The sequence below is a fragment of the Manis pentadactyla genome, chromosome 14, assembly GCF_030020395.1.
Source record: "Manis pentadactyla isolate mManPen7 chromosome 14, mManPen7.hap1, whole genome shotgun sequence".
Classification (NCBI taxonomy): Eukaryota; Metazoa; Chordata; class Mammalia; order Pholidota; family Manidae; genus Manis; species Manis pentadactyla.
In genome coordinates, this window is record NC_080032.1 from 11,635,466 (window position 1) to 11,648,774 (window position 13,309).

At 52.1% G+C, this 13,309-nt stretch overlaps 1 protein-coding gene across 5 annotated transcripts in view; it reads right to left on the reverse strand.

The window, feature by feature from the left end:
* The window catches only part of KIAA1671 (KIAA1671 ortholog), a 184,060-nt gene extending 170,751 nt beyond the window's left edge, over positions 1-13,309 (reverse strand). For 2 of the 5 annotated variants that reach the window (XM_036908975.2, XM_057491880.1), the window contains exon 1: positions 4,354-4,663. In XM_036908975.2, the coding sequence (XP_036764870.2) occupies positions 4,354-4,360 (7 nt within the window). In that variant the 5' untranslated portion in view covers positions 4,361-4,663. Of the gene's footprint in view, positions 1-4,353; positions 4,668-12,309 lie in introns of those variants that run through there. The other 3 variants (XM_036908977.2, XM_036908976.2, XM_036908979.2) reach the window with 3 other exon arrangements.

Sequence of the window (13,309 nt, forward strand, 5' to 3'; positions counted from 1 at the left end):
AGCGATGCGGAATCCAACAGCATGATAGCAGTCTTAACAACAGCGACTACAGTTTATTACAAGGGTTTGGTGAAATCACGCATGGCAAGAACGTAGCCACAGGTCCACTCAGTGTTGCTGCTCTACATGTGCCACATGCTGACCGAGGAGGAGGAGGAGGCACTGACTATGCTGTGCTGGGAGCCTTTACACGTTTTAGCACAATCACCTTATAAAGTAAGGCCTGTGATTAGCTCCTTTTTACAGACAAGGACACTGGGGCGGATCAGGTTGTGATGGCCACAGAGCTAGTGAACAGCAGCATCACTTCCCCATTGGATGTCACCAACCCCAAACCCACTTCTGAAAACCAGGTTCCGTTGACCCCTTCCCCTCTCTGGCCCTCCTGCTCCAGTCCAGTGGGGTCCAGGTGACTTCCTAGTTCTCAGAAGTGGCTGGCTGACCTTGTCCCTCTCCCCCGGTGTGGCTGAGCCCATCCTCCTGAAGCCTTGGCTACAGCCAGGGAAGGAGGGTGAGGCTCCTGGCAAGCTCATCTTACAGGGCCCACCTCCAGCCCGCAGGAACCATCCAGTGGCTCAGACTTGGACAACACCCAGGCCTTGGCGGGCCGGGAAGCATCCCTGTGTGATAACGATCAGGACTGGCTTGTAAGAGCACCCAAGGCTTTGCGTGGGCCAAAGCACCTGGCCCAACCTCCACTGTGTGCGGCCCCCGCCTCGGAAACAAAAGCAAGCACTGGAGGAGATGGGTCTGGGGGCTCCCAGCCTAATCCAAATCCACCCCCTGTAGATTACAGCGTCCCGAAGGAAGGGCCTCATTGCTCAAAACAAGAAGAAATATGCATCCACATAAAACAATCTGGCAAGTAAGAATTTAGCATGTGCTGCATGCCAGCCACCTCTAAGCCCTTCACACACATTAACTCATTTAATCCTCACATAACCTCATTTTACAGAAGAGAAACTGAGGCTCAGAGAAGGAAAGTAACCCACCTAAGGTCACACAGCCAGGTGGTAACAGAGCCAGGATTTGAATCCAAGCCATCTGAGTATAAGGCCCACCTTCAAAACCCCAAAGTGTAGTGCTGCCGTCTCTCCCTCACGTGTACGTAGGCACGGTGTGACTGACAAGTCTAACAGACATACCCCAAAATATTAGCACTGCTAAACTTCAGAATGTGGGATTATGAGTTTTATCTCCTCCTTTTCATTTATCTGCATTTCTAAACGTTCAACAATGAAAATGTATTATAATACAAATGTATAACATGTAAATGTGTTGTAAGGAAAAAAAAGAAGAGATAGTATTAATTTGGAAAATGAAACAAGGGTCATCAATTAGTCTGCTGAACTAAGTTATCTCATGTCACCATGTGCCAGGTATGCAGGCGACAACCAGGTGAAGGCAGAAGGGCCCGCCCTGGGGAAACAAGGTCCGAAAACCCCCAAGTGCTCCAGAGACGCATGCGCACAGCGGGGCCCTTCCCAACATCCGCCACCCAGCCCAACAGAACAGCACGAAGAAGCAACATTCGCCCGAGGGACCTCCCTGAGAACTCCTGGCCAGGCTGAAGGGCAGGGGGACACCCCCGTCTTGCAGGTGTGGATCCCGAGGCAGAGACAGGAAGCCACTTGCTTGGCTAGTGAGAAAAAGGCAGGACGTGGTGACCCCAGGGCTGCCCGGCTCCCAACCTGGGCAGTGTCTTCAATGGCAGGCTGCTGCCACAGTCCACAGAAAAGCCATCTCTGGGGGTGACTCAGGCCTCGGAACAGGAACTGGCTGACACCCAGGGGCCCCGCGGATGCCCAGGGACCCCACCGAGCCCGGGCAGTCGGCTCACACCCACTCCGCTGGGCCAGCCGGCATTCTGGGCATTCCAAAAACTCCTCCAAAGCTTCCAGCTGCTCCCCCATCCCCCTTTTCAATGAACTGAAAGAGGGAAAGGCAGAGGGGCTGTGATGATGGCATGTGGATAAAGGCAATGCCCGGAAGCATTACTCACTTCCACCCTGGAGTTAAATCCAACAGTAACCAGGGGCTTCTCACCTCTCCAGGAAGTGGTCTGCTGGCTGCCAAGGCTTTCAGGTCCTGATCAGGTGAATCAGTTTTGCTTCAAGGTTGACAGAAGGCAGGCCCAGGAGAACAAGGTCCCCACCCCCAGTGCCCCCATGGGCCCCATGCCCCCCAGGCCCTGGTATACAGTAGGTGCTTAATAAATAACAAAGACGGAAAGGATAAACTCGGAAGAAAGGAAAAGATATGGGCACTGTAAGTTCTGAGGGAAACAGACAGTGTCTCCAACGGGGTCGGGGAAGGTGGGCAGAAGGCAGCCTGTGGCCTTGAGCTGTTAAAGGGAGGCCTGGGCTTGCAGAAGGCAGACCTGAGTTCAGATCCAGACCCTGACACTTCCACCTCAAGCTGAGCAACAATGAGGGCTTTCCCTTCCTGAGCCTCAGTTTCCTCATCTGTAAAGGGGCTTGGTAATACCAGCTTTCTAAGTAATTCTGAGGACTGACAAGAAGACATCCACAGTACCTCCCCAGCCAGGGACGTGGCCCATAGTCAGCCCTCAGCAAATGGGGGCTTTTCCAGGCTTGCCTTTCTGGTGGTGATTCTTCTCAGAGAGTGCGTGAGTAAGAGGCTCTGGGATCTACTCACCCAGTTCTCCCCCCTGCTGTGAAAAGGGCCCAGAGAGGGAAGGGGCTTACCCAAGAACACACAGCAGAAAAGCCAGTAGTCAAATTCAGAAGTCCTGCCGTCTGGCCCAGAACTCATTCTTATACCTCTTTATTCTCTCCCATGGCCTAGGACCTGTTCACGTGCCAAGCACGGTCCCTGGCATGCAGGCTATCAGTTCTAGAAACAAAGACCAAAGTTTTCCAGTGCTGGAGCCCAAAATGAAAGGGAGATAAATGTAGGGGGCCTTCCCAGGCCAAAGGGTCCTGAGAGTTCCCCAGACGAGTCACTCCCCAACCCAGCCCCAAGCACCGGCCAGGGCTAGCGGGGGCAAGGCCCAGCCCGGTGGCCTGAGTTCCCAGGGTGACCTCAGCGGACTCAACGCACCCCCTGGCCTACCCTTCAGCCCGGAGCCCCGCACACCCCATGCTTCCTGCCCCCATCAGTGCCTCACCATGCCACGGGTAAACAGGACGGTCCCCGGAAAGGGCTTTCGTGACTTAGGAAGCAATACAGAAAGAACAGAAATATCAACGCAGAGCCGGCTGGGAGCCACAGCCTGATTCAGAGCCTTGGAAAATACGGCTGTGTCTCCAGCAGGTATTCAGGGCTCCCAGCCTGCCCCTGGCTAGTAACCCTGGGCAAGGCGTTTCACCTCTCAGAGACTCAGTTTCCTCATCTGTAAAATGGGAATGACATTATTACCTTTCTTTACTGATTAAGGAAAGGACTGGATAAAGGGTCCAATAAAATAACGCACAAACCCATGTGTCAGAGGAACTGGAATGTAAGAAGCAATCAATCAATGCTACTTAATTATCTTTTATCACTGCTACTGCTACTATTTTTGCTACAAACGAAGAGGATTTATATTGTGATGTATAAAGCAATTCTTTAGCATAACTTCACACATTTTTTAAAAACCCTAAGCTGATCTTTTTATGGGGAAGGGCTTCCATGTTTAAAGCGCCCACTATGTGCAGAAGGCTTTATACACAGTTACCTCACCTACTCCCACAGTGACCACACAGGGAAAATCTTAGCATCTTTTTCTGCAAATGAGGACCGAGGCCCAGAAAGCCAAAGTCATTTGCCCAAAGTCACACAGCAATGAGATGGTGGAGATGGGACAAAACACTGGGATTGTCCAGCTCGGCCCTACTTTACCACCAGGGAGGCAGCGTGGAGGGGGATTAAAGACACAGGGGCTGCATGGATCCACATTCCCCCTTCCCAGTAATGGCCCTGGGCAAGGGACTCCCTCTCTGAGCCTCAGTTCTCTCACCTGTAAAATGGGCACATGAGAATCAACTAAAACAATGCATAGGAAAGTGATAAGCACAGTGCCTAGGACAGAATGAATACTCTCTACTTACTATTTTCATTTTACTATAAATAATATTAGTGTTTTCAAAAGCCAGGTCTCAGCAGACAGTGGAGAGGTGCCCTCATTTATCCCCCCACCCCAAAATTCTGAATGCACAGGGGCTAAGGCAGAAGTCACCAGGTACACACAGGTCAAGTGTTGTCCTCTCCCACCACCAGTGACACTGTAGCCCACCTGACCCCTTCACAGATGAGGAAATGCTCAGAGAGGTGAAGCAACCTGCCCAGGGTCACACAGTAATTGTATCTGAAGGATCTCTACCTCCTACCCAGCTTCCTTGGGAAGCCCACCTGACATCCAGCAGAATAGCCATCTTGCCCGGAGCCTGGGCGTATGACTGACACAGCATAAATTTTTATCAAATGAACAAATGAAGGAGTGATTGAGTGACCTCTAACCCCACACCCAGCTTGGGTGGCCTCCAGCGGATAGGCATGACCGCGGGCTCCCTGAAGTGGAGGGCTCCCACAGTGGGGCGGTGTGACTATTCCTTAAACACAGAGCTTCCTTGACTCCTCCTGGCTGGACTGAGGCAGCTTCAGGTCCAAGAGTGCTGGGCAGTTAGTAAAGGTACTCCGTCCTCCCTGGCTAGAAAGGCTTGCCCTGCGAACAGAAAGTCATGCAAACTGTGACCCATAAACACACAGCTGCAGCAGGCAGGGAAAATCACCTGCTCAGAACCTGGGGTCCTAAAAGCATCTCTCTCACTCCTTTCCCCAAGGCCCTGGTGGCTCCCAAGGCCAGGGGCAACCTCCTTGGGCCTTCACAGGCAGATAATGACAATAGTTGCTAATATATATGCATCCATCACCGGGCACTATGTGCTAACTCATTTAATGCTCATCAACCTCATGAGGTAGGCACTATTACTACCCCCATTTTACAGATGAGAAAACTAAGGCACAAAGTAGTTAACTGCCCATGGTCACAAGCTGGTAAGTGTGGAGCTGGGATTAGAACCCAGACAGTCTGCATCCAGAGTCCCTGCAATATTCCCAAGGGCTACTGGGAATATCCCAACTCTACAGCCAATTCGGCAGAACCAGCATCCATTCTGCAGAATTCCTTACTCCATCCCAAACGGGACCCCCTCCGTTCCAGGGTCACAGCCACCATTTGTTTAGCATCTACTTTGCGCCAAGTGTTTCACAGTCCTTCTTGCTGACAGCCAAAAGCATGGACCCTGAGTCCATTTTAAAAATGGGAAAACTGAGGCTCAGAGAGGCAATGAGACTGGGCAAAGGTCACATGGCCCATGAGAGGCAGAGCTGGGATTTGAACCTACATCTGTTCCCTCCACAGCCTCCCTTGGCTTCACTGTGCTCTCCCACTCCACTGGCTACCCGTACCACAGGTCGAAGAATTGCACACCAAGTCTAGAGCAAAACTCATCATCAAGGCAGTCTGAGAGGGCACATGATTGCCACTTTCCATATAAGGAAACTGAGACACAGAGAGGCGAACTGCCTGTGCTGGGTGATAGGGCAAAGCCAGGCCTCCTTCCCCAGAGCCCTGCTCCAACATGCCCCACACAAATCCTGAGCCACACTTCTTACTGCCCTTTCCCGGGAGCCCCTCCAGCCCTGCAAACCCGCCCTGCCCAATCAGAAAGCTGATGTATTGCATTAAAACAGGCTGGGCTACTGCTCAGAAAATATACACTTGTCCCCTCTCAGTCTCCATTAAAAGCAGTACATGTCTCTGCCTCACAGATGTTGGGACTTGCTCTGACCAATAGAACGAGGGCGGAAGTGACACCATCTGAGCGGCAAGTGGAGATTTTTGAAGGCACTAAGGATTCCCACTAAGCTCCTGAGTGCTGAGTGTCCCCCACAGAAAAGCATGCCCTGGCTGGCTGCTGGGCATCATGATGAAGGTAAACAGGGCAGACGTGAACCCAACACAAAGCCTGGAGTCCAGCCTGCCTGCCAAACCCAGGCAAGATCGGCCAAGCAAGCCGCTGACCCACAAGCATGAAACAAATGTTGGCTGTCAAAGGCCCCTGCCATTTGGGAGACGTTTGTTACACAGGATTATTACAGCAAAACCTGACTAATACAAGGCCTAGGTATTTCCAGAAGGAAGCGAGTGCACTTGTGTGTACATGGGCAAGTATCTTCCAAGCACAGTCCTCAATAAGCCGGATTTGAACACAAGGGCCACAAAACATGCTGCATGCAGGGACTGTCACCTTCCCTAACGTAATGCCAGAGGCTCCGTGCCATGGCTGCTGCTAAGACAGAGCCATCCACTGTTCCCTCCCTCGGACCCAGACCAACAGGAGCTCTGTCCCACAGCCTTGATAGGAACATGACAGGCACCCCTCCGGAGGGAAACTGGGCAGGCTGGAGCAACACTCCGAGTGCCTTGTATCGCACCAGGTCCCCATCGGACTCTCTCCTCCAATTGACAGCAAGAAGTCCGCAAAGACCAGTGAACAGGGATGCTCACTGCGTTATTGTGTCACAGCAAAACCAACACAACTCAGTGCCCATCAGCGGGGCATCTGTTCAATAACAAACAGCAACTTCATGCCTGGGAGTTTTATTCAGCTTTTTAAAAGTGTGGGGTGAGCCAACACATTCTGAAAAGGGAAAGTGTCCAAGGCTATTAATTTAGTACATAAATGTATCACATAAATCTATTAATGTATGTGTGAAATTCCTTGCTTTATGATCGCTGTTGTTAAAAGGATTTGTCCACATATGCTGACTCCTTTGTTTATTCCACAAGTGTTTACTGAGGAAAGAGCAGTGGAGACACATCAGGGTCTCTGCCTTCTGGGAGTGTGAAGTCTAGAGGGAAGGAGGCGACAGTAACTACACTATAACCACCACAAGTAACAAGATAGAGAACAATGACAGTCAGCACACACCGAGCACTGACGGTGCGCCAGGCCCTTCTCACTGAGTCCTCGCAGCAACAGGACTCAAAAGCAGGACCCGTTATCATCTCCATATAGTGATGAGGAAACCAGGGCTCAGAGAGGTTTAGCCACCTGCCCAAGGTCACACAGCTGGTAAGTGCAGAACCAAGATTCAGTTCCCTCCATCTGGTTCCAGAGTTGACGTAAGAGTAACTTAGATAGAAATCTTCTGCATACGTGGATGTTTTATTGCCCTGGTCTAGCTTGGATTAACACATAGTCTACAGGCACACACCTGATCATCTACATTTGCTCTCTTACAACACTAAACTATGTTTTCTACCTTTATCTTGTATCTACCTACCACTTCAGCATTTTATTAAAAATAATAATAATAAAGAGAGAAATGTGGTATCCACATATAAATCAAGTATAAAAACCAAATGAGTATTCATATTTGAACTGACTGTTTATAGTTCATAATGCATGAGCAAAACCGAAAGTTTCTGTGATGACTCCCCTTGTACTGTTCACCATGTAAGAACTTATTCACTATGTAAGAATTTGTTCTCCATGTAAGAACTTGTTTGTTATGCCTCAGAAGATTGGAGACTGATGAAAATTAGGCTTGGGGTGGATTAATGATTGTGCATTGAGCACTGACTCCCCTATACAGAATTTTATTGTTATTAACAACCATTTGATCAATAAATATGAGAGATGCCCTCACAAAAAAAAAAAAAAAAAAAAAAAAAAGGACAGACTTCCAATGGTAAAATAAATAAGTAACTGGGATGTAATGTATAGCATAAGGAATATAGTCAAGATATTGTAACAGCTTGGTAGGGTGATAGCTGGAACCTAGAATTATGTATATAAATGTTTTATCACTGTGTTGTACACTTGAAACTAATGTAATGTAATACTGTGCGTCAACTACCCTTCAATAAAAAATAATTATCTAAAAAAAAAAAAAAAGACTAACTTAGATAATTAGCAGAGTGTGATAAAAGGGCTGGGGTTGGGAGACTCCCTTTTCACTTAACCAATATTATTTTGTCATCTTTAAAGTGTTCGGTGTGTTAGATAAGTATAATGTGTATGTGTAGCACTTCTGACTCAGTGATGTAAACATCCAAAGGTCGTGCTTTGGGGAATATTTTATATTCTTAATGGAGACAAGTCTACAGAACATTCAAAGGTCCTTTACCTAAGCAATTAACAAATGTCAGGCTGATAACTCCTTCCCAGAAGCCAATGCGTGATCACTTGCATACTTGTTCCTTGTTGCCTTCCCCCTCGCCTTCCTCCCACCCAATCACCGAAATCCCTAAGCACTGGAGTCCTAAGGGCAAGGGCTTTTTTTGAACTGCCCATGAGATATTCAATAATATATCCATCACAATGAAGTTTTAAAAAAATGTGTGTTTTTATCCCTCGGTTCAGCGTATTAGCTTCCTTTGAAGTGACAGAAGTTGGAGCCATGCAAGTGGGCAGAAGGACCCCTCAAAGCCTTAGTTTCATAAACTGCAAAATCAAGGGTCCCAAAACAAGCGCTGACTGGGTTTATTGTGAAGAATAAAAAAGAACAAAAGAGTTTAGTTTATCCCACAGTCAGGATCATATAAGGGTCCAGTGAACAGCAGGTGTTCTGCTGAGTTACGTGTTTTAACCACATTCACTCCAATCCTCCCTTTTTACAGAGGAAAAAACAGCTTCCAAGAGGGAAGGGGCTTTTCTGGGGTCACACTCCTATAATCTGGATGGGTGAGTCAGGGAAGGAATGGGAACTGCTGGGCAGGGCTCCTCCTGCCCTCTCTCTATCCCAAACCCTCCAAAGCCTTCCTGGTTGGGTATTTGTGGGAGAGGCAAGGGGTATAAAGAGAATTTGGGTAGCTGATGGTCTTAACTTTTATTCATTCAACCCATGCTGCATTCTGAGCATGCTGATTAGCATGCAATTCTCCAGATGGCTATGCGTCTGCCTATGCTGCTCCTTCACCTGCAGTGCCCTCCCTCCTTGCCTCCTACTCATCCTCCAGGAATCGCTCAAGTGTCACCTGCGGGGCCGCTCCCCTGCCCCCTCCACACACACACACCGTGATGGGAGAGGCACGGCCTGCCTGAAGCATGTCCTGATGACAAGCTATAATGGTAATCATACCCGTGGCTTAGCGTGGACCGGTGCAGACACTGCCTGGCACTTTCCATGCACTGCTTCACTGAGCTCACATAACCACCCTTTGAGGGAGGAGAGGAACTCAGCTTGAGCCCATTTTACGGATGAGGAGACAGAGTCTCAAAACAAGTACCATGCCCAAGGCCACAGCCAGGAAGGGGCAGGGCCAGGGTTTGCCTCATGTCTCCCTAGCTGGCTCCCTCCTTTTTATCCCTGCCTCTTCCTGGAAGCCTCCCTGGGTTTCCCTGTGCTGCACCCCAACTCAACCTCACCACACTTTGTGGTTTCCCCACTCAACTTCACCTACTCCAATCGTCTGCAGCTGCAAATCCCTGCTCTGCTACTGCTGGCCAGCAAAGACCTGCTACACCACTGAGTCCTGCATCTGTGAAAGGGGAATAATGAGCTACCCCCGTTCCTCACACAGCAAGGTGGTAGGGCTGACGGCGAAGGCCCTGAGGAAGTTTATGACCATCCCGGGGCAGACAAATTATGGGTGCTCAGGAAGGTTTGCTGAATTGGATGAAATACTGACACAATATTCAGGCCACCTCCCCTGGGGGGTTTCCCTCTACAGAGAGACTCTTATGGCTCCAGGAAGGGGTCTTCAAATGAGTGGCTCTAAATACAACACTGACCGACGTCTCCCTCCAAATCCAGTCCATTATCACCTCTCACCTGGATTTTCTAGCAGTCTCCTCACTGGCCTCAAAGCCTCCTCCAGAACCCTCGCCGACTCAGCCTCCCCACAAGAGCAGGGCAAACTCCCCAGAATGCACATATGACCCTATCCCTCTCTGTATCCCAGGCTGCACTGCCCTGGAATAAAGTCCAAACCCCCGAGAATGGCTGCCTTGGCCGCAGCCAGCATCCCCTGACAACACGCCCTGCCCCCTTCCACATCCGGGCAGCCCTGTTCCCTCTTCTCAGCCGGTAACACCATCCTCTTCCCACCAGCAAGCTCTTCAAGATACTAAGCCTCCTGACCCCCATCCCACCCCCCCTCATTCTAGCTCTTCCGTTCTAGACAACCGCCTCTTTCCACAAAAGCTTTACCTCTTGGGTAAACTGAAGTGACTTAGAATATTTGACACATGGTCTTTGACACACGGTCACAATATTTGCTGCATGAATGAACGAATGAATGAATATATATTTAAAATACTCCTCTGGGGCTCTCTGAGTTGGTCAGGGATGTATTCTGGTGATGCTGAAAGGGAGGTGTGCTCAGGCCAGACAGTGGGCCTCTCTGTTGTCCTGCCAAGGTCAGCCTTGGATAAAAGCCAGCCCCCAGGACCCCCAAGGGGGCAAGGCCCTTCTAGTCTCAGAACCTGGGGTGAGAACTGCACCCCCCACATCAAGAATCAGCACGGCTGCCCCTCTGGACGGCAGCGCAAGCTGATTGCTCCATAGCTAGAATGTAATACCAGAAGGACAGATCCTATATTGCCCGACCACACCATTTCTGTAGTGTGGGACACATAGTAGGTGCTCCGTACACACATGGGTTCCTGAATGAGCCGGCTCATGTGCCCAGCTGAAACGTGCCCAGAAGATGCACCACAACCCTGCACTTCTCTCAGGTAATTACACCCTTGTCATACATGCAAATCCTTTAAAAGAATTTCCCCTAAAACCACCAAGACCAAGGCTACTGTCTGCACAACTCCCTCGGGCACTGTCCCAGGGACGAGATGCCAGCGTCTGGAGGAGAATGCATGCTTGTCCAGGAGCCTTAATGGATTAGCAAAGGGAAACCTGGGCCAAGGGAGAAGCCCTGTCCAAATGTCCTGGTTACTCATTAGCCAAACCGCAAAGCTTCTCTCCAAAGGGGAATCGAAGGAGCAATAAACCCCTTCGGAAGAAAGACCAAGTTAAACACCTCTCGAAGCCTGCAGTTTAAAAAGCCGACAAGTTGGGTTTCTGGAGCCTTCCCTCAGACACTGCGCCACAGAATGAGGGCCGCTAATGTTTATGGTGCCCCTGTTTCCTACCCAAGAATCCTGCCAGCCACCCAGAAGAGGAAGGGCTGTGACCCCCTACCCCCCACCCAATTTCGCCCAGAAGTGAGGCCAGGGATCAAAGAAGTTAGGAGTTTTGCCCAAGGTCACAAAAAGAAGCTGCAAAGAAAAAGCTCTTTCTTGGCGCAACAGGTACAACCCTTTCCCTTCAAAGGCTAATGGCTGCTCCTGACCAGGGTAAATTCAGTCCGGCCGGCAGGAAGCCCCGGCCACCTGGGCAGCGCGCGGAGATTACACACCCCACTATGGAAGGAAAGCAGCTTTCAGGACGCGGCGTCCCGGCTCTGTGGCGAGTGTGAGCCAGAGGATGTGGAAAGGTCGGGCTTGGGGTTCAGCGGGCCGCTCCCCTTCCCGGTGGCCCCGCCTGTAGCCCCAGGCGACGCCGCCAACGGGGTGGGGGCCCCTCGAGCTGGCCTGGGAGCGGGGACACTGACCCTTAATCCCATCACGGTGTCTCCGCTCTGAGAAGGTGCGCGGAAGGGAGCGAGGCCCGGCGGGGAGGGTGCGCCCCGAGGGCCCGGCGCGCCGCTCTCTCCACCGCCCCCGCTGCCCACAGGATCCCTTCGTCCTGGGCTCCGCCTCGCTGTGCAGTCCCGCTCCTCAATGCCCACCTCCGGGGCGGGCCTCCACCCGCACGGACGTACAGATCCTAGCAGTTCCAGGCTGCATACACAGGATCTCCAGCGATCCCCCAGCTCAGGCCACCAAATCTCCCCCTGGAGTCTGCTCCCAAAGCTCGGACCCGCGTGGGGGCAGAGGGGTCAACCAGCTCCCAGTCTCCAATCACCGTCCGTCAGCCCCAGGTTGGGGATCGAGTGGGACCGGAGGCCACTAGAGCCCGACCCACTCCCGAGATCGACTCCCAAATGTTCCGCTGGGCGGCGAGGGATCTATTGGCTGCCCTGTGCCGGATCTTCCCGCGGGATCCACTCCCAAGTCTCGGAAGACAGATTCCTCCAGCTCCCAAAGCGGCATTCCCTTCTCCCCGCACACCCAGAGCCCGGGGAGGTCCGCTGGGTCCATACCTCTTCCCCACTGAACTTTGCCAACTTTTCTCCCGTGGCCTCAGGCGAGCAGAAACTTGGCGGCCATCGCCCGCCACCGCCCCCCAGCCTCCTCTCTGGCCTGAGCCCGAAGGCAGACGGCCGGCCCTCACCCCCGCGCCCGCCGCACAACCTACCGTGGAGCCGCCGCAGCCAGCCCGCGCCACCACCTGCCCGAAGCCCGTGGCACCTGCCCGCGCCGCTCGCGGCCCCGCGCAGCCTAGCCTGCTGGGGGCGGGGCCTCGGGCAGGGACGCGCCCCCCGTCGCCATGGGAACCGCGGCCGTGGCGCCTGCGCGGAGACGTCCGGGGCGGAGCGCGGCCAGGGGCACCCGCGCTCAGCGGCCAGCTGAGGTACCCGAGGAAGGTCTGGCGGGTCAGAGGTCGCCAGTTCTGCCGGGACACTTCTCCCGGAAGTGCTCCCGAACCGAGAGCGCCGACCCCCGCAGCGCCCGACTCAGAACAAGCTCATGGCCTCAGCCTGCGTTCCCGGAGCGACCCCTAGACTCCGGCCTGGATCCCCCTCCATGGACACCGACCTGTCACCGGATCTGCGCCCTCGAGAGCCGAGTGCAGCTCGGGGAACTCGGGAGGCGCCCGGTAAAGGCTCGCCCGTTGAGTTCCTGGAGCTGTAGGCGCCGGCTCGGGAGCTAGCGGAGTCTGAGCGGAGTGCTGCCGCCCCCTCGCGGCGTGCGGGGGTACTTTTTACCCTGGGGCGCACGGCCTGCGGGCGTGGCAGGAGTGTGCTCAGCACTGGGGCGCCTATTGTGTGCAACGCAAGTGCTGGAGTGGAAGGTTAGGAGTATGAAGACTTTTGGACAAATCTAGAGAGAATCGTGGAAAGTCGCCCCTACTCAAGAAAGTGCCTGCTTTGCTTTCCTTCACGCATTTCATTCCATAGATCTTTATTAAGCACCTATTGTGTGCAGAGGGCTGTGGCAACTGGCAAGATCCAAGCTCTTGTGGAGCTTACAGACATTAATAAAATAATTGCACAGGTAAACTGAATTGCATTTGTAACACATGCTCCTAAGGAAACGTACTCAGCATGAATAACTGACGGGCCTATATAGTTAGAAAAAAACATCACTGATGAATGATGCTAAACTGGATCCTGGGTCAGAAAAAAATGTTACAG